The sequence below is a fragment of the Hippoglossus stenolepis genome, chromosome 9 (genome assembly GCF_022539355.2).
Source record: "Hippoglossus stenolepis isolate QCI-W04-F060 chromosome 9, HSTE1.2, whole genome shotgun sequence".
In the NCBI taxonomy this organism is placed as follows: Eukaryota; Metazoa; Chordata; class Actinopteri; order Pleuronectiformes; family Pleuronectidae; genus Hippoglossus; species Hippoglossus stenolepis.
In genome coordinates, this window is record NC_061491.1 from 14468750 (window position 1) to 14490130 (window position 21381).

At 40.1% G+C, this 21381-nt stretch overlaps 1 protein-coding gene across 2 annotated transcripts; it reads left to right on the forward strand.

Annotated features, from left to right (window-relative positions):
• The first annotated feature begins 19 nt into the window (after positions 1–19).
• LOC118114823 (ceramide transfer protein) lies at positions 20–21302 on the forward strand. 2 transcript variants are annotated; one of them, XM_035165524.2, is made up of 19 exons: positions 20–160; positions 246–438; positions 943–1077; positions 3854–3970; positions 11708–11815; positions 12025–12163; positions 12767–12850; positions 12976–13133; positions 14807–14899; positions 15067–15153; positions 15404–15496; positions 15893–15970; positions 16634–16729; positions 17423–17555; positions 17640–17710; positions 17812–17940; positions 18456–18585; positions 19032–19169; positions 19596–21302. In XM_035165524.2, the coding sequence occupies exons 2-18, from the start codon at positions 349–351 to the stop codon at positions 19157–19159; spliced, it is 1869 nt and encodes a 622-aa protein (XP_035021415.1). In that variant the 5' UTR covers positions 20–160; positions 246–348; the 3' UTR covers positions 19160–19169; positions 19596–21302. The 2 variants fall into 2 exon arrangements, with proteins under 2 accessions (XP_035021415.1, XP_035021416.1); XM_035165525.2 differs by lacking the exons at positions 20–160; positions 15893–15970 and having other exon boundaries at positions 300–438.
• The last annotated feature ends 79 nt before the right edge of the window (positions 21303–21381 follow it).

Consider the following 21381-nt stretch of genomic DNA (forward strand, 5'->3'; position numbering starts at 1 on the left):
TAACTTAACGCTAGCTAGTCGCATCGTTTGACAGCTAACGCTAACTAGCTAGTCTCATTGGTATTCGACGTCAGTTTCAAAACAAAGCTTGCAAAAGCCCCGTGAAGTTGAGACCCTGCTCCGCTGCAGCCTGCTGCCATCTTCGGCTGGAGCACTGAGTGTAATTTACGTTTATCCCGCTGCCTGTTTTGCTCACTTGACGCTGTTTTCAGTGGCGTTCAGGCTAAAGTTAAATCTGTCAGCAGGTTGGACTGTGACGCCTTTGGAGCTGGTGTCTGAAACCCAGCAGCTAGCGTCGAGCTAGAATCAAAGCGGAATCCCTTGTTGTGCTTCGCATCTCCGGTTTAAATGTCCGAGAAGAGTTCATCGTCCGGGTCGGACGAGGATGTGGACCCGGAATCTGGGCAGCAAGCGGAGCACGGAGGCGTGTTGAGCAAGGTAACGTTAGGTCAATTACTCTAGCATGTGGAGGCTGCAGAAATAACTTTGAGCTGCTGGTGTGAAGGCAAAGAGGACATTGAATCCAGAATCACTGCATGCACATAACATCTTATCTCCCCACCCACACACACACACACACACACACACACACACACACACACACACACACACACCACACTTATCAGATGTTCACCTTTGCTTTTACTCACTTTTGTGTCCACATATGATGTGTTGTTAGGAGTCTTTGCCTCTTAACAGGATTATAACCTTGGTCTTGTGTTACATGTGATGTATCAATAGGCGTTTGTGTCTCCTAATCTAATTAAACTTGAATTATTGATATGTTTATTTATGATTATAGTGTAAGGTGTTGTTGGGTGTCTAGAAAGCCAAAGTGAGACAAAATGTATTATTATTTTTAGTATTATTATTTGGACGTATGGTCTGTTGATTCCAACGTGTTACTACACATTGTGTCTTCTGCCTCTCATTCCTTTACAGTGGACAAATTACATCCACGGATGGCAGGACCGATGGGTTGTGTTGAAGAACAACACTTTGAGCTACTACAAGTCGGAGGATGAACGGGAGTACGGCTGCAGGGGGTCCCTGTGCCTCAGCAAGGCTGTCATCACAGTACGTATTTACATGGTGCCAGGAAGGAATATTACTCATCTGCTCTCTCATGCACAGATAGCTGCACTTGGGATGCACAATATGGATTTTTTTTACAACCAATACCAATAATTACCTGCTTCTCATGGCCAATACTGATAACCAATAATCTCACATTTTCACACCAAACATACAGGGTATTCGCAGGTTTTTTAAACGCAGGTAAACCTCAATCAATGTCACAAATGCACCAAAAACTGAGGCACTTCCTCACCTCGGCGTCTTGCCAAAGTAACATGTTCACCTGAGTGTCCCGTTTCCATCGCTGCCACGCGGAGCTGATGAAAACCTGTGTGTACTGCAGAGTCATTTGACCCGAGAGTAAATGCTGATTTCATCCATCTCCATTACAGACAAAAGCCAGTTGTTAGTGGGTGTTAATGGGTTTTTCTTCACTTTTTAACAAAAATGTCACGTCAAATGTTAGACTGGTTTTCAATTAGAACCAATTGGACATTTTATTGGATTTAAGTGAGTAAAAAAATGTAACATGGGGTATCACACCATAGGGTTACTCTTGAGGAAGCTACAATGTTTTCATCCTGTCCTTCCCTGTCATCAGCATGGACTTGAACTTTTATTCCTTCAAAGATAAAAAAGTAAACATTAACTAGTAATGAGGCTGTTGCAGTCTTGCTCAAGCACACTTGCATGTCTCCTCCTCTGTGGCAGTCATTTCACAGGCTACCTTAAATTGGCATTCCCTACGGTTAAAATTTAAGCTTCAACCACATACGCTGCAGTGGTTGGATCTGTGTCCCCCCTGCGCAGGCCTCCTGTTGGTGAAATTGGCTGAAATCCCACACCCTGGTTAAATATTCACTGTTTTCTCTGAGCATGCCGCCACCAAGTACAGTGGCCAAACTAATGGTTTTACTGTGACAGGAAAGTTTACTGTTAGTTTCTTATAGTCGGAGTGAGCATTCCTGCGTTTGTGCAGACCTCAATGAAACGCCACATGACCCTCAGTGTTTTGTAATTTTGTTAAAGTAGGCTAACCAGGAGCTTACACAGTTTACTAACACTTAAGTAGTAATAATATAACCCACACTGCCGCAACTTACCAACCCTCCCGTCTTCCTAAATATCTGAAGCCAGTGCTGTTTAAGAAGGCTTGGGTGTGAGGAGTCAGGAATGCAGAAACTTTGCTACTCTTCTTGCTTAACATCAGTTTGTTACAATTATGAGGCTACAGACACCATAATGTCCTCGTATGGAGACAAACGTGCCGGAAATGTTATTGTCTGAACGTTCGTATCAACGACCAAGACCCATTTTCTAAAGCTCACATCAATTTAAGCTCTTGTCAAAGCGTCAGTGTTTTCTTATATATCTTTGCTCACAGCACTCTTGTTTAAGTAATAGTGAATGTTGATGGTTAATTTGTCAGATATTATTTTAATTAAAATTCAAACTTGCATGGAACGCACTAATTTAAAGACTGCGAATAGAAGGAAACAAACTTGAGTTGTAGACCTTCCTTCTGTGAACTGTGACTATCAGCATTTAACTGACAACCTCCTCATTCCTAATACTGAGGATGCCACAGGAAAAATAGGCAGTGCAGCATGGATATACAGTAGTGCTTACGTATGGGGAAGGAGAATGTTCTAGTCTGAAAGAATGAGGCATAAACTGGATTGTAAAGCAGAGGTTTATGGGCCGTGTCTGAAACAGCACAGTATGATAGACTGGGTTTTCTCTCACCAGTTATGGCATCACACCTGGATGCACTTGAGGTAACCATCGTGTGCCCTCTCTGCAGTGAAATTTTGTAACTGGAGGGGATTTTTTATGTTATACCTTTCAATGGGGAGCTTTATCTCTGAGGCTGTAATTGAAAGTAGAGAAAACCACTTGACCTCTGCAGCATCCCAGATATACAAGTTAAAAAATGTCACATCAGTGTCTAGACAATGTTACATGAAGTTATGGAGGCTAACATTGTGTGTTCAGAGCTGCGGTGTATGTCGCCATTGTCAATGATGGCAAATAAAGCAGCACATGAGCATCATTCAGCAAATCTAATTAAACGTGGGCAACATGAGGTTTTGTCAGCTGACAGAGCAGCTGTAGTCTCAATGCAACCGAGGAGAAAAACGGGGAGTAGATTCAACTCCGTCTTATTTCGTATAAGGAACATTTTTGCAAAGCAGATCTCTCCTTAGTCTGGAGGAGTGCAGTGGTTAAATTCCAGTCTCGGAGGAAACGGGGAAATTCTTTGTTGCATGTGTTTGGGTGACAGTCAATGTTTGGAGCTGGGTGGGGTGCATTGCAGAGCAGGAAAGTGGAATAGTTGAAAGATTTGGCCCAAGAGTAGAAGGAAAGGTATGATGACCTAGGATCAAATAAAGGCACGCTGGAAGAATATCTGTTTCTTTTGCACTGCTCTGCTGCGGTCGTTTAGGATTGCGCTTTGAGACATAATGCATCAGCTTTTAATTAAGATTCCTGTTTATTGTGTGGCAGAGATTTTTTCTGTGACTGATTTAATCCATGTGTTTCAAGAGTGTGTCATCACTATTCAGTCAGTGTCGTAAACAGAGAGACACATTTTGAGAGGAGTTATTGCAGGATCGTTTTGCTCCTATTTCTCAGTGGTTTTGTAGAATTTGGGGAAAATGTTACATTGTGATTTTGAAATTAAAGATATTTGTTTTTTGGTGATAATATTTCCTGAGTTGTCTCACACACCGTGTCCAATAACTATTAATGACCTCTTCTTCTTTCTGTGCAGCCTCATGAGTTTGACGAGTGTCGTTTTGACATCAGCGTGAACGACAGCGTTTGGTACCTCAGAGCTGAAGATCCTGAACACAGACTCCAATGGATTGAGTCGATAGAGCTGCACAAGGTGAGTAGCACGCTTTTGTTAATCTTGAAAAGAGAGAACAGACTTGCTTTATCTAAATCCTGGGTTTGCTCGTCATACACACTTTTTGGGGAATTTTTTTATACCTGTAAGCAAGTCAGCTACATTACTCTTACAAGACAATTTGATACTGCAGATAGTGAATGAGTCTGAAACCAGTCCCAGTGATACTGTTTGTTGATTTGCTTGGTGTTCGTCAAGAATCAGAACAAATATTTGTAATGTGACTTTCTTTGGCTATGGATATGATTCACCTATTTCAGGTATTCAGGTTCAGTTTTGGTTCAGGCTGTTTGTTCTGAACAAACAGGGTATCTACTTTGTTCAGTGAGCTGGGTGTGGCTGGACAGAGATTCGGACACACATTCTAACACAGAGCCCTTTACCCTGGGAATGTGAGGAATCTGAGGAGTGAGGTATTGAGGTGGGGGTATCCCCTGTCATCAGATACCAGGCAGCTGCTCACTCTGTAAAGACATCTAGCTAATGATGTATGGTTCCTCAAAATAAGAATATTTCATATGTGTTCATGGCTTACTGTGGCTCAGATGATTATTGGGACAAAGGTTGGATTTAGGTTTATATGTGCATTGTGTGGGTGTCTTGTTAGACAGGGCGGGATCGCTTGGCCTGGGTTGCTGTAAGCATTATTACACAAAGATCACATGTCTTAGACATGTTGCGATGAAATAGATCAGATGGGATTGTAGATAGTATCTAAGTATCTAGTTCTTTGTTTTTATCAAGATACAGAATATAAATGAGTGCATAAAAAACCTTCATTATATGTGCAACAGAAATAATCTGTCAAAAACTAGCTGACTACATCTAGATATACCTCAATCATTTTGTTGTTAGTTTGTACCAGGTTTGTTCTAGTGTGTGCTGAATATTAAGCTGATTAACATTCAGAATACATTTTTTGATTATACAATAATGAAAAGTTTTCCTCAGGTATCTGGACAGCTTAGGTGCCTGTTTGGCGGGGGTAGGGGGTATTTGGGCATTTTATATATTATTTATTTTGACACTGTTTTGTACCATTATCATTCTAGTATTCATAAAAACACAAGGTACTTTTTTCACAGTTCACTCAACAAAACAAATCTGCTCACTGATGATGTGAACAGTATTTCCTGAAGTACTCAGACACATTTAAGTGAGTGAATGTACTGTGCGTCACACAAAATAACACTTGTATAACAATTTATAGTGATAGTGAGTGGATTTGAAAATGCAATCGTATCAACCTCTCAGAACCACCTAAAAGTGTAACTTTGTTTTGCCGCTCACCAGAATATTTGTTCAGTTGAGCAGTTGAAGACAGCTCACTGTCCCAGTGGCCGCTAGTCGGCTGAGTCACTCTAGTGAGTCGATTCTCCTCCCACCCTCATTCCTCTCACATAACGATTTTCACTGACAGTTAACATGTTTCAGACTTGGGTCTCTTCAAGCTCATCATCAGTGACAGACATTATTCTTGCCTGTTTGACAGGTTTTTTTTTATTCATCTCAGCAGTGAAGACGTCAGAAGAATTCGTTTTCGCTCGTCATGAATTCAATTCCTTCTTGGCAGCAGACCGTGTTACGCCAGCCTTCAGACACTCCTGCACATTGAGCACATTGATACTTCTTTAAGAATGATTAACTTGAGTACTTGCTACTTTTGACTCCTGACTTCTTGGAGAAGCCGTTGTCTAATGTCACTTAGCAATAGTGCTGCCAGTGGTGGTGTACATTGTAAATCATAAGCCATAAACTAAAAGGCAGCATAAAGTATATTTGCCTTAATTTATTAAAGCTAATACAAATTATCATTTATAAATAAAACCTGTTCATGTAAATTTATGTAATTAGGTAGCTGGTTAAATTAAACAATCTCTGCTTCATATTTTTATGCAAGGAGGCTACATTGCTGGTGGTTCAATTGTCTAATCACTAGCCCAAAATACAAAAACAAAACATGGTCAGCAATATTTTTTGTTCATGTTTGGCGTTATGCGACTGGAAAGCTTGGGGGTCGGAAATTGGAAATTCCAACTTGGAAAATATCGACTTACCCAACTGGAATGCAGCATAAGTCTTAAAATGTTAGCAAAACTCTGCAGTGTTGAAAATACTGTACAGACTGTACATTAACTTGGGTTGTACATTTATAGTGTTTTTGTGCTTTTTGTGTTACTTTGGCTGACTAGGAATTCATTTGGTCTTTAAGTGCATGGTTCCTAAATTATTTACATTTGTTTTATTGTCTTGCTTTCACATCAAAATATCACAGCTGAGAGACCACGGTAAATGCACCACAGTCACTATCCTGTGAACGCTCATTAAGCCCTGCTTCTCCACAAAACTGGTGCCATGGATGCTTTCATAAATGCTACTGGCTGTTTGCATGTCAATTGAGTGCGAGTGGCCGCAGCCCGCTTGTCCATTAACAGCTCTGTGAGAGTATTCCAGGGTTATGTCTGGAGTGTGACCTTCAGTAACCTCACTAAGCTTTAATGCTTTAAGGTGAGATTGTCAGCACTGGTCCCAACTGGAAAATGAAGGACTTTCCCCATGGAGTGTTCACCACTTAGAATCAGGGTTTACTCTTTGTGTCAGGACTCAAGGGCATGAATCAGCGTAGCCTAAAACTCGATAGTGTCTCTTTTCTGGTATTTAGTTAAAAAAAATATCTTTGTGTTTTTCTTTTACATTTCGAACTTTTATTTGATTTGTTTATTTATTGCTAATTAATCAACAGACTTGTAAATGAGCCAGAGTTTGCTCTATAGGCTAATTTTCTTCTGCTATCCCTAGCCAGTTCTAACAAGGCAAACGGAAATACAATCAAGGTACTTCTTATATAATTACAAATATCTATTGATAATTAATATGCATTATGCATACCATCCAAACTAACTGTACAATAAATCTATGATTAAAACACTGGCTGATTGAAAAAATAAAAAAACAAGTAAATAACCAATGAAGAAAACACTGCACCCAATAGAAAGAAACACAAATAGGTAAAACAAACAAAAGAAAATCATCATAAATATCAAACGTACAATGCTGAAAACAATTTCATCACAAGAAATGGTTACAGTAAAAAACACATGCATCTGTTCAGCATTAGTGTATTATTTTGAATTATAGTCCTTGTGATTAAATCTAAAAAATACTCCTTAAAGTAGCTGTAGCATATTTGTAAGACTGTCACCACCACCAAATTAAAGCACGATTTTTCTCTTTGGTCATTAAACATATGAAACATAACTTTGGTATTGCCTCACGCCGTTCGTGTTGGTAGGCATTTAACACAAAATGAGCAAAGTCAAACACGTCTGCAGACATTTTACAGAAAAGTTTCTGACTAAGGTTATGATATAATGGACAATAGAACAAAAACTGCATTTCATTTTCGACCCCTCCCCGTTACACATTTCACACTTTCTATTTTCCTCTGGAATAGAGTAGAAGCATCCAGTTTCCAGCACCAGAGGCAAAATACCACATATAAACTGAGCACAGACAGACCTCTGGGCTGTGGTCAGGTTAAGGGTGACATAGACTTAAAGAACAGGTCTTTAGTTAAATATTCAGCCTCTTGTAGTTCAGCACTCGGTTGTTAGTTTAGGTACAAGGTGTGTAACAACATTGTATTATTTAAAATGTTTAGAAATGTTTTAGGGTTTCTTTTTTAGCCAATATTGAATACCCCAAGCTTGTTTTATCTCGGTTTCTAACAGCTATAAATGGGGTTTAATATGTTTTGAACAAGTGATAATTGCAGCATTTTAAATGGCTCCTATATGACACTTTGCAAAGGCAAATAACCAACATTTACATAACAAAACTAGGCAGATTACTGTGAAGGGAAAAAAGGGAGTTTTTGTTCAAGTCCATTTGTGTTTTTATGTGTGGGTGTGATTGTGTTGGTGGTGGGAAATGTTGTGCTAACTGCACCGATGATAAGTGCAGCTCTTGATGAATAATGCATTTTTGTTTATCAGCCGTTCTCACAGCAACAAAAATCAAGAGGGACACATTCATCATACTGAGGAGACTGTTCCATTCTGTCAGATTTAGAGGGGTGGTAAGAGCAGGGAATGGGGAAAACCCCTTGTATTTATTTGTAGTTTTTAACACCACTTCATCAGAGGGGTTGTTGGCACAGTCTGACTCTTACTTGTCCAGATCAGACTTCATAAGGGGATGTTAGCAAATAGGAAGGAATGAAAGGAGTGTGAGGTGGATAGAAGCAAAGCAGAGGATCCAAACAAATGTTGTTCTCTGCCTCCCACACTCTCTCTCTTTCTCTCTGTCATAATGCACTCATCCACCCATTTGGTACTTAAGTGGTTTAGCACACAAACAGCTCCAGACAGCCCTTGTCTTTCTATCCCTCTCTCTCTTTCTCATGAATACATGCATGCACCCTTCATTTTTACCCTTCTCTCACTCTCTCTCTTCGACCCAAATGCAAAGAGTCAAGGTTGCTTGCTCGGTGATTGGTGCGGGACGTAAAGATGGACAAGATGAAAAGGTTTCACAAATCAGGGTGTGTGGTCTGTTGAAAAATGAATGCAGCATGAGTGAAGTGCATGTATGTAGTGTGTCTTTTGAGTCCATGTTCGTGTGTGTCTGCAGAGGAAGTGACAGAGAGCAGACCTGCATCGCTCAGCCAAGGATTTACAAGACTCTTCCTCTCGGCTCACTCCCGTCTCTTCTGCATCACCGAGTAGCCAGTGTCTGCCTCTTCCTCTCATCGCGATGTGGCCAATGACTTTTTTCCTCCTCTCTCTTTTCCCTCTCTTACCGCTGCTTTCTTTTTACTAAACGACCTAAGCTGAGCTTCAATCGCTTCTCTTCTCCTCTCCATCTCCTCCTCTTTCCTTTTGTTCATCAGCGAGGTGTGTCCAGGGAAAGCGGAGCACTGGATTTGAGCCTCTGAATTATCAGAACGTTGGGCGTGTTGGGGAAGCGTCTGGGCCATGTTGGGGACAGCAAACTACCGGGACTGCAGCAGTGTCCTGCTCTGCTTTGGCTGTTGGAATGGCAGAATGGTGGGCTTATATAGGTGCATGTTGGCATGCTGCTTTCTCACTGTCACCCATCACTGAAGTAATTTAAGTAGTTTGGCAGTGGTTACTGTTCATTTGCCCTCATCCATACATTGAATAAAATATCACTTTCTGTTAACATGCATTTAGTTTTTACCATTGATAGCACTGATGGGCTAGTTTTAGCATTGAACTCCTCTGCAGGTTGTAAGAAAGCAGTCACCATGTTTTTGTGAATCAATCTTATGCTGCATGGGTGTATGCTGGAATACCGGTGTTTTTATTAAGAGGTGGTTTCCTCAGCAGCCGTGTGCCCAGATGTGGTCACTGGGGTCACTCATCTCATTACCCTCACAAAGATGCTATATTGTGTGTTGTGTATTATGAGTGGGTGTTTAGTTTGCATGGTTGTGTCATGCAGCTTACCAGCGGTGCATAAAAGATGGCTGTCACAGTCTGGTCTTTGTTTTGTCATTGCAGTGCGTTGGTTTGCCTCGTGGTCTCCTAGCGATACAGCAGTGATGATTTCAGCAACCTAATGAATATCTTTGTCTGTTCAAATAAAATAAACTACAGCAAATACAATCTGACAGTCTAACAGCCCTTAGTCCTAAACACACATTTGTTTACCTATGTAACTACCTGGCCGTCCTTCTCCGCTGTTTGAAGTGTGGGCTTTATAGAAATGCCAACAAGAAGTAAATAGGATAAATAAAGAGAACTGTTGTTGCCGGAAACAAACATTACACAAAAACGGAGATGATATTGTTTATGTTGTGTAAATGCATTAAGAAGGTGGTTTAGAAATAAAATCCCCTGGCACTGTATAATATTTGTGGAGCCGTCAGTGCAGCTGGAGTATTTTCCAGACCACAAATCAAAGCGTCAATTGTCCTCGACCTTTTATTTGAAGTTACAAAACAACTCTTCTACTTGCTATGAAGAGCCAGTCAAAGCTCACACACAGCCACTGATAGTTAACCACTGGATTCCAGTGTGTTTTAGCAGCAAATATCTACACTTAGAATCTACCTTTACACCATTAAAGATACTATTTTTAAAAGACCTTTGTAAAACTGAGCTGTAGTGTCTCTTTAATAACAACACTGAATGTTGAAATATTCACTGGTACTGATGCCAATTTTTGAAGAAAAAGAAAAAAGTATTGGATGGACACAAAACCTTGTAGACGAATAACGTTTGGGCCAATCAATTTTGGTGCAAATCTGGATGAGGGGACGGATCCAGAATTTTTTCCCCCCTTTCTATAATATTGTGAGATATGGTGTTTTTCAACATTTTCGTTGACTTCTCAGAGAATAAGTCATGGATCTTGATGAAAGAAAATCAGGCATGTTTAGGAGCCTGATATTTCTAAGTGTGGGAAATTTGTTGCAGATCCAAATAAAAATCCAGATTTTGTGAATTTCAATGTGGTTTCATAAGGGGACACTTGACTGAGTACCCTTCTAGTTCAGACTGGGTTGAGTAATTGGTTGTATGTTGTTGAGTTGTTGAATTTTATTTTATTGTATGGTGTTCGTGTTATTTTTCCACTGCCTTTATGTGATTTGTAATTTTATAACACATTTTTTAAGTTTAGTTTTTTGATTGCTCTAGTTATTTATTGAATGTAAACATACTCTTTAACGTCAAAACCGTCTTCAACTGAGTTCACTTTCTATTCACTAACATTCATAGTTAATTTCTTGCCACTTAGCAGATGTATGTGTCCACCCTCAGGTTTGTCATCTGTCTCCCTCTTGTGTTCAGTAAAACCTCTGCATGTCAGTTAGCCACCAGAAACAACTTAGTCTCTTTACTGAAATAAAATGAGGATAATTACACACTAAACCAAAGCAAATAAATTTAGACTGAAAGAACATACCACCAGCATGTTTGGGTCCTGATTTATATGTAAAATAATTTAATTCTTAAACTTGTCACACTGGCTCCATCTTACTGTTTCTAGTGAATGAGTGAAGGTATACATTTAAGTGTTGGGCTCTAATATTTGGTTTGAATTTGCCATCTCCCTCTAATGTAGTGGATAACAGTTAACAATAGTAATATTTTTCATTGGTGGGGTTGGCTGGCTGTGCGTGCACATACAATATGTATAATAAAGTCTTGTCACTGAGCTGAGTTGGCACTCCCAGGCATTACACAATGCTAACATGTCTGTTTAATGGAAGTATGATGCAGTCTCTAATGCCCAGTCAAATATCTGATTTATAATGTAAGACAGTACAAAACATTTCCCAGTATAGATGTTTTCCTTCAGAAAGTCTCTAATCAAGCTTTGATCTGTCCACTTTTGGATTCAGTATGATTTATTTCCATGAGTATCAGGTCTGGTTGTCCCTTTCAACAGTGTGTGTGTGGGTGGGGGTGGGTGGGTGTAGGTCCTGATCTGATGCTGCTCAGCATTACTCACTGCTGCCGACTGATAGAATTGATCTCACTTTTCCTCTGTCTAGTTTTTAAGAGCAGAAGACCTTTTTATTTGGCAGATTGTTAAATGTGTTTTATGCTCTTACTGAACTTCTATCCTCCCCTCTTTGCTTCTCCTCTCTCCACACACATTTTCTCCTCTCTTTACTCCATTTTCCATCATGATACTCACTCTTTCCTCTATTCTCTCCCTCTTTGTGCCTTGTCTGGGTTTCAGGCCGAGTCTGGTTATGGTTCAGAAACCAGTCTGAGGCGTCATGGTTCCATGTTGTCTCTCACCTCTGCAGCCAGTGCCTTGTCTGCCACATCCGCATCCTCCTTCAAGGTAAATGAAATAGTTTAGCAAGACATGCTGGTAACATTAGTGTTAGTGATAATAATTAGCATTTTGTACTATTTCTTATCACATTCACATCATTGTCGTATATGGTTGACGCAGTTTAACTGAAATGACTCTTTCCTTAGACTACCTTTTGTCGACTTTCTACTTTAGTTGTTGTTTGCATCTCTGCTCTTCTCTGTGTTTCTGCACAGAAGGGCCACCGGCTGCGTGAGAAACTATCAGAAATGGAGACCTTCCGGGACATTCTGTGCAGACAAGTGGACACCCTGCAGAAATACTTTGACTCCTGTGCTGATGTTGTCTCCAAAGATGAATTTCACAGAGACAGAGGTAACCTGTGCTATAAATACTTGTATTGCTTGTATCTTGTCCGAGATTTATTATAAATGTATTTACGTTGGTTTAGAATTGCCTTTTTTTTTTTTTACCAAAACAGATATTATAACCCACAAATGCTTATGTTTAAAATTCTGTGGACATGGTGGAGTTAGTATCTTTTTTTTCTTTCAAAGGAAATGGTGTATAAGAATAGAAGTAGAGTAGTTAGATAGGGATCATTGAAAAAGGAAACAAAAATCAATATTCACTTATAAAGCACTTTGTGAGCTGTGTCATCTCTGGCAGAACCTTTCTGTGGCCATAAAAATCACTTTTATATCGACTTTGGTCTCTCGTGTGGCTTAAACCAACCTGTAATGAAATCTGAAAAACTCTTTTTTCGAAAATTTCGGATTGTGTGATCAACAATTGTCAAATTCTGGGGGAAAAAAGTCGCAATGTCTCCTAATACTGTTGAATATGTTTGTATATCTAAAAACATTATGCTCTTCGATACATATCCAGGTTTAGGTGTTCATGTTATCTTACATCATGGTTAACTGGATATATAAATGGAAGATAGATCTAAGATTGCTGTTGTTTTCATACCAATAGTTGAGGATGATGACGATGAATTTCCTACCACTACAAGACCTGATGGTGAATATAATCACAACAACAATGGCAGCAAAGAAAAACGTGAGTTATCCTGCAGATACAAATATTCATTGTTTCATTTGCTTGGCCTGGTCATAGTTGTTTATTTTTAATCAAACCATGAGGAAGCCTCAACATGTTTGTTTTTTTCATTCTGTCTGTGCCAGTGTTTGCTCCTGCCAGCCCAAAAGGCATGAACGGAATAGACTTTAAGGGGGAGGCCATTACCTTCAAGGCCACAACAGCAGGCATCCTGTCCACCCTGTCCCACTGCATCGAACTCATGGTCAAACGAGAGGACAGCTGGCAGAAAAGAGTGGACAAGGTAAATAAAAGAAATGTCACCCTGAAGTGTCATCGGCTGTTTCCTGAGTGGGCGTGTCAGCAGCCGGTGCTTTGACAAGCTACAGTAATTGTTGCTTCTATTGTCTTTAACAAGTTGGTTATTATGAGCAAGAGTTTGATATTTTGTCCTTAAGGTGACGAGGTTGTGGACAACACCCAGTGGATGTTCTGGAAAGATTCAAACAAGGGTTTCTGGTGATCGCTGTTGATTGTATTTACATTTAAAATGTACTGGCTGTATTAATGTTTGACGACCCTTGATTTCATAGGATGTAGTTCAGATCTGTTGGTAAATGAAGCAGGATGGTGGTAAAAAAAGATCATCTGTGTTAGCCAGCATTAAGAAAGGGGAAAGGATCCTCAAGGTAAAAATTGTTGTTTTACAAATGTAACAATAATGGCTGTAATCAATCCCATTAGTTTCACAAAATGCACCTGTTTCCTATAATGAGCTTTTCATTTTTTTTTTTACCTGCATGATTGAAGTTCCCTAAACACTTTTCCACACCTTGTGAGTGCCTTGTGTCTGTAAAGTTACGCCCTTTGGAGCTGCTTATGCTTACATCCTGATCAGCTCATCTGATGTTGTCAGACCAGTTTCTTTACTTTTTATGTCTTGAGTGTGTGAAGGTGTGCTGCCCAACCCTAAAACTCACAAAAGCTGAGAAGCTCTCTGTCAGTCAGCTAGAACGCTCAGGTGAAACTGCCTCACTCTTAACTCTGTTTGGTTATATGTGTGTGTGTGAAGTTTAGCTGCAGATATGGAGTAGGGAAATAGAAATCGCTAACAAAACACACACTTAAAGGAACAGGATACGCCGGCTCAGACTTGTACAGAAAGGAAAAATGACGACTCGGAGTTTATGGAAGCCCTCGCTACGAAGGAGGACAGAGCTGCTCACGTACCAGACACAGAGATGGATCCCTCTACAGACGGGCAGCCACCTCTTTGCAGTATGTCTCTGTCTGTCTTTTTCACTCATCTGACGACAGGATCACCCTCTGTTTATTTTGTGGCAAGTGTTACATGTCCACACCTTCCTTTACACTCTGTTTGTGTCTCTTTCTGTCTGGTTTCCCCCTATTGAAACATTGTCTGGGAAGAGGTATTGTTTTCTATTACTTTGGACTTTTAGACACAACTGCTTCAGTTTGCTCTTGCTCTTATCCCAGTGGGACTAAGCTGTCTGAAATGTGAACTCTTTTTATTTTCTCAGCAGAGTTCAGTGGACTCACCAGAGCCAAGTCTTCATAGCTAATGCATTAGGTCCTTGTGCTTTTACGTAATAGATAGTGGATGCAGTTTATCTGGCAGTTCATTTGTTGGTTTATTTTTTCATGAAGGGAGTTTAGTTACATCTGGTAAATGGTAAAATGGTAATTTGGTAAAATTGTGAAGAGTGTTTGTGACGGGCAGACATCTCTTCCTCCTTCACTTTTTATCAGCTGTGATCTGATGAAAGGAGCATTGTCACTGTGGCACATATTTTCTGGCTCTACAACACTGAAGTCTTATTGTTTATTTTCCGAATGTAAAGGATAAGCAGACCTCTTTTAACTGCAACACAGATATTTTAATTGGCGTCTATGTTTACGTGCTTTCACAGTCGTTTATTGTAACCGTACTGCACTGTTATGTCTGTGTGTGTGTAGGAGCTGGAGAAGAGGAGGAGGGTAGAAGATGCTTACAAGTGTGCTATGCACGAACTGAAGAAGAAGTCTCACTATGGAGGCCCAGACTATGAGGTAAGATCAAACTAGATAGATTGAATGAATTTGAAATGGTAAAACGACAGTAGAATCATGTGTTCACTTTGTCCTATTAGTTTAACTGTTATACTCTTTGATTCGGGCTGTTCCCATGGGATGTTCTACAAATCATACAACATGTTTTTATTGTTGCATCTGAACAGGAGGGTCCTAACAGTCTTATCAATGAAGATGAGTTCTTTGATGCGGTGGAAGCTGCACTGGACAGACAAGACAAGATAGAGGAGCAGGTGTGATGAAGATTACAATTTCTTTGCACAATCATAATGTCCTCTTTAGTTTTGATGTATAAAACATTTATACATTTACCTTAGAAGCCGTGTTGTGTTGTTCTTACCCTCCTCATCTTTCTCTTTCTGTTTCTGGAAAAAACACTTGAGCACAGTTCCACACATTACACACAGAGATCTTGCATGTCTTTGTTGTTCAGTGTGTGTCTTCCTAATCTCTCTTAACACACTGCTCTTCTGTGTCCCTCAGTGCCAGTCAGAGAAGGTCAGGATATCTCGGCCCTCCTCAGTTACTCCCGGAGACGCCTACTCCACCATCGGTACACACCGATATGCCAACAAGGTGCTCAACATGTTTCTCACGTTGACTTTAATGTTCCCTTTATTCACACCCTACTTTTGTTCTGATACAAGTGTATTAGTTGCTCCTCTTCTCTGCAACTCATCGATCCTGTTCGAATCCGAGTCAGCTCACAACCAGTGTGACCTGTCTATAAACCCGGCAACTTCTCTAAACTGATGCTTCAATAACATTTTCTTATAATATGTCCTTCAGCTTCATGTGGTCACACACAATGAGTTTGTGTTATGTTTACTATATTTTAAGATTTACATTATGTGTCTGTGTGAAATGCTAGTTGAGCAGGTTTTGATTGTTTGCTCTGGTTTGCTGCAGCAGCAACTCTTTAGGTTCTGTTTCTTATTTCTCTCTCTTTCAAACCTCTTTTTCGGTGCACAGCCCCATAGCCACTCTTCTTCCCTGTCCTCCGTTGAGCTAATAAGTGCTTCAGATGACATTCACAGATTCAGCACTCAGGTACTGTATTTGGTCAACAGAGAGCACCTCTGTCTGCAGTGGGATGCAGACCTGCCTTCTGCTTTTTCACCACAGTCGGAGAATGCATGAGAATGTCTACTAACCAGTCTCTCCAGGATCTCAGACTCTGGATCTCAGAATCCATGTGCTTTTAGTCCTTTTGTTTATAGTAGCGTTTTACACCCATGTCTATAGTAGTATAGTATGATGTGATGCACTAAAAAACTAACTGGACAAAGTTAAAATTGCTGGAGAGACTTTGTGGTTTATCTTCATCACATAATGGTTGTCATCATTTCACTGATAGTCTAATGTTGCATGGCTGGAATCTAGTGAACCTTTTCATTTCCGCCTTGTTCTTACCTCGCATTACTTCCACAGCATGTGCAGGCATGAATCCAGACTGGTTATGCACTGTGTTCTTAAAGCATCATTGGGATGTTGAATAACAAACCCTTGGCAGGATTGTGTATTCAATATTTATTTGTATATTGCCCAGTGGCTTCCTTTCTCAAAGAATTCTTAAGATTCTGAAAGGGAAATATTTGTTCTGTTTGACCCCATGAAGTTATCAAAACCAGTTTCAAAGCATGTCCTCCAATGGACAGAATAGCAAAAGAGTCTCTAACATGTGATTTTAATCAATATCTGTCCATCTCTTAGGTGGAGGAGATGGTGCAGAATCATATGACTTACTCTCTTCAGGATATGGGTGGAGATGCCAACTGGCAGTTGGTAATAGAAGAGGGAGAGATGAAGGTGAGTGTATAGAGAAGCTAATCATTTCCCTTTTTGAATATTTCAAGCTAAGGCACTGAGGTTTCACTTGAAGCACCGACAGATCAGGGGCAGGGGGAATTATTAGCTTGTGGAGGTGGAAGATCCACTCACACTTAAGTGTTAATTCCACAATGAAAAAATAATAAATTAAATCCATTAAATAAAAGCCCCTTTTGCACTGGTCAAAAACCCACTGACACTAACATCTTGCTTTTGTCTGCAATGGGAATGGATTCAATCGGCATTCGCTCCCTGGTCAAATGACCGTAGACACTGGTTTGCATCAGTCTGACTCCGATCAGCAGTGATGGAAATATGACACTCGGGTGAATGTGCTAATTTGATAAGACAGCGAGGTGAGAGAGCACCTCAATTTTTGTTGTGTTTGAACAAAAAAAAACAGATCTCCACTACTGGCAATGCGAAAGGAGCCTTTCATTCAATAATGCATAAACTCTCATTAATGCTTTTGTCTCCAGTCATCTAGGTTACTGCGTTTCATTTACTGGGCTAAAAATAATTTTACTCAATAAAATGGCATTTAAATAGATGTTTTATCCATTGTCTCTTTGAAATTGATAAACTAAATGCACCTCGTGTTTTCAGTTTTTTGAATGTTTGTGAAGCACCTGGTGAACCTGTTTGTCTCCTGCTCTGCTCTGTGTGGAACAGGTGTACAGGAGAGAGGTGGAGGAGAACGGTATCGTCCTGGATCCTCTAAAAGCTACACATTCTGTGAAGGGGGTGACAGGACATGAGGTCTGCCATTACTTCTGGGAAACAGATGTCCGAATGGACTGGGAAAGTAAGTTCACTACTTCAGACATGACCATCATATCAACACATTCTGTTTTAATGTTGTGGCCTGACTGAACTCTTCCTCCCGCAGCTACCATTGAAAATTTCAACGTTGTGGAAACACTCTCTGATAATGCTGTCATAGTTTACCAGACGCACAAGGTGAATATTCTTCATGTTGGTTGACGTTTTGAAACCGTGTTGCACAATTGATCAGTAATATTCTGAAAGCCCGACTGATGTTACTGATGCTTGTTTTTCAGAGAGTGTGGCCTGCCTCTCAGAGAGATGTGCTCTACCTGTCAGCCATGAGGAAGATCATGGCAACAAACGAAAATGATCCAGACACATGGCTGGTTTGCAACTTCTCTGTGGACCACAACAATGCCCTTGTAAGATGACTGACTGCATTACACGTAATCTTACCACACAGTATTGAACGTGAGCGTCCGGTTGTTGAAAAACATTTCTGTGACTACTTTTCCTTATTTCATACCTATATTAGTACTGTTATAGTTTGAATGCATAACTGCAAATATCCCACAGTCAAACAAGGGTTTGTTCAAAAAACTGTTTTCAAACATGAACTCCAGAACATTGACATTGTCTAGGTCTTCTCTTTTTCATCCTGAGATTCTATTCTTTCAGCACGCACTTGGTCGCTGTACATTTTTGTAGGGGCCTGGCAGGAAAAGTTCTTGAAAATGTTTGGGAAAACTGACTCGGACATTTGCGTTTACATGAAAAGCACCTTTTGGAAATTTCAGGGGACTGAACTTCAGAACATTTCTGACTCTTTTTCAGCCTAAATGGGGGAAAGAATGATTTTCAACCTCTTCACCACAGTCACTCTGTCAAATGTACTACAGTGAGATGTTTTCATATTCATTTTTTGTTTTGCTCTCAGCCCACGAACAGGTGTGTTCGTGCCAAAATCAATGTTGCCATGATTTGCCAAACACTGGTCAGCCCGCCAGAGGGAGATAAAGAAATCAGCAGAGACAACATCCTTTGTAAGATCACCTACGTTGCCAATGGTATGTGCCTCCGTTTTTATCCAAGACAAGTTATGCAGCTCAGAAAACAAAGCCTCTCTACTGTCATCCATCTAACTATAATCTACCTATGAGCACCTTAGTATTAAAACACAACCTTACAGTGAGAACTGAGTACGAATCTCTTATCAATTTAGGTCACATTTTTATTTCTCATCTAAACACAGTCCTTACTAATATATGTAAAACCCACAAAAGTAACCCCCCTCCACTTACTTCCTGTAGACATGACATACACCAGCACCACAGAAAGAATCCTGAGTCAGCTTATTGTTAGAGAGGCCAGGCAGTTGTGGGCGTGCATTTAAAGAAATAGTCACTAGAGGGCACCCTGGGCCGCTGTCTGAGCACTGAAGCTGTTCAACGTGGGTTTATGACTCATCGTTTAATCATCACACAAAGTTTCTGATAATCTCCCCTCTCTACAGTAAACCCAGGGGGCTGGGCTCCAGCCTCGGTTCTCAGAGCTGTGGCCAAGAGAGAATATCCCAAGTTCCTCAAACGCTTCACCTCCTACGTCCAAGAGAAAACCGCAGGGAAGCCGATCCTCTTCTGAACACTACAAGGTAACAGGAACTCAAACACATCCTGTTTTAGAATTGAAAAAGCAACTTACTTTGCTTACACTGTCATTAAATCTCCTGGCTGATGCTTGATGTTCAATTTTGAACTGTGAAAAGGACAGTGGATGTACAGAATCTGGTATTATTACCTCCACCAATGAGGTTTTGTTTGTTAGCAAGGATTAAACCGAAACTACTTTACTGATTTTCATAAAATGTTTTGGGTGGGGCATGAATGAAGGAAGAACCCATTCAAGATAAGGTGTTTTTCAACATATTCGTTGATTTCTCAGAGAATAATTCAGGAGACCCGTTTTTAGGAGTGTGTGCAATTTGGTGCAGATCCAAATAAAAGTCCGTAAATTGTGAATTTAAACTAGTTTCAGTTGTGTTATCTTGTGGTGACTTTTAATCTTCTTTCTTGTTCAGGCCTGTGAAGGGCTGAGGTTTCCCACTGGAGAAACGATGTTGTCCAGGGAACAGGCTCTGGATGACCCAATCACCCGTTTGCAGATTTCTACCTGCAGGACACCATATCATCCACAGAACACCTGCTTGTAGACGAGACTGGTTTTACAGCTTTAATCCATCAGTAGTTCTAATCCCAGCCACCTTCTAATGGCGTAACACCATCTGCTGGTCATGGGTACATTTGTATGTTAATTCAACAGTTTGCAAAGTGGTTTTTTGAATTGTTATTACAGATTTTTCTTTTGTAAATTGTTTTGTACATTTCTTATGATTACATACATCATGACTTCTTTGTTTTTTGCTCAAATCACTAGTATTACAGCTGCTTGTTTTGCTGTTGCTAAAGTAACCATGAGGGAGGAGCGTGGATATTGACAGGAAAAGAATTGATGAGGTGTGGTACAGTGTTTCCTCTTCTCTTGCCTTCTTTTGTCCCTCTAGTGACGACTCTCTCTCTCTTCTGCAGTTTGATGGAGGGTCTGAGCCTAAAGCTTTGAAATCTTTATATTTATAGATTGTTTATAACGTAGCTTTTCGCTGAGCACCATGGACACAATGTATTGTACAGAGAAAACGGACTTAAGTTTTCAGTTAGTTTACCAATGTGAGAAATGTGAATTGACTGTTAAGCGCTTGAATTTGATGACTGTGATGGTCCAAGGAAGTGGGAGATGAAGAGCATTTTCCTAACAAACTCACCTTGAACAATATTTTTGCCATATTTGAACTGATCACAAATAATTGGGTAACTAGGACTTAGTTGACTGTGGTCTGTAGGTAATAAGTTGTGGTCGATTGTGAGTGTGTGTCTGTCTTAAACCGCCTTGTCACACACAGATATTTCACCTTTATTGACAAAATTGACAGATATTTCCGAATGAGCACCATAATGGTTGATATAAAAATCCCATCTGTCACTGAGGGATGAGTTGAGACATTTTCCAAACTTAAAGTTGTTGTTTTTAAACCAATTTCCAGCCCCCAAAGAAGAAGGGGGAAAAAGTCTGGCCATTCACAGGTGACGTTTGTAAATTTAATCCTGCTACTTCTCTGCAGGTGAAGGTAAAGTTGTAAAATGCTGAGCAGGATGTCATCTACTCCCTACATTCTCAGTCATACTCTTAACAAAACATTTCACAATCCACACTACAGTGCAGTGGCCTCCCACCCTTTTGACTGATAAACTACCCCTAAGAATGCCTTAGACCCCGGGACGCTAATGCCTGGCGTTCTCTACTGTACAGCCGCCACCAGACGTGCATTTATCAACTCTGAAGTGAAGCGGGGGGGGAGGGTCAGCATTTCACATCATCTTACCTCAAGATTTCTGTTTGCTCTAGATTTATGTTTCATGTCGTAATCATATATTGGGAGTTTTGCAATCGGTAGATCCGCATGCTTAAATTGAACTACAGATTTTTCTTCTAAAGAGGTCAGAGGTCACGAAGGATCAGGATCATTGATTTGCTGATGATTACAAGAGCTAGATCTACGAGCAACGTCAGCTGAAGAATGCATTTAGCATTTTTAATTTTGATATTTTCTCAGTAATCTACACTTTATACTTTGTATATTTCTAAGTTGTACATCAGAAGTGTTATTATTTGCACTAAATGGAATGCAATTTGACAATGTTCTGTAAATTAAAATTGTTTCACAAGAGAATTAAAGTAAATGTGTGTCTGTAAAGTAAATGTATTTTAGTTGCACTGCTGAGAAACTGATAGCAGGCTTTGAACATAAT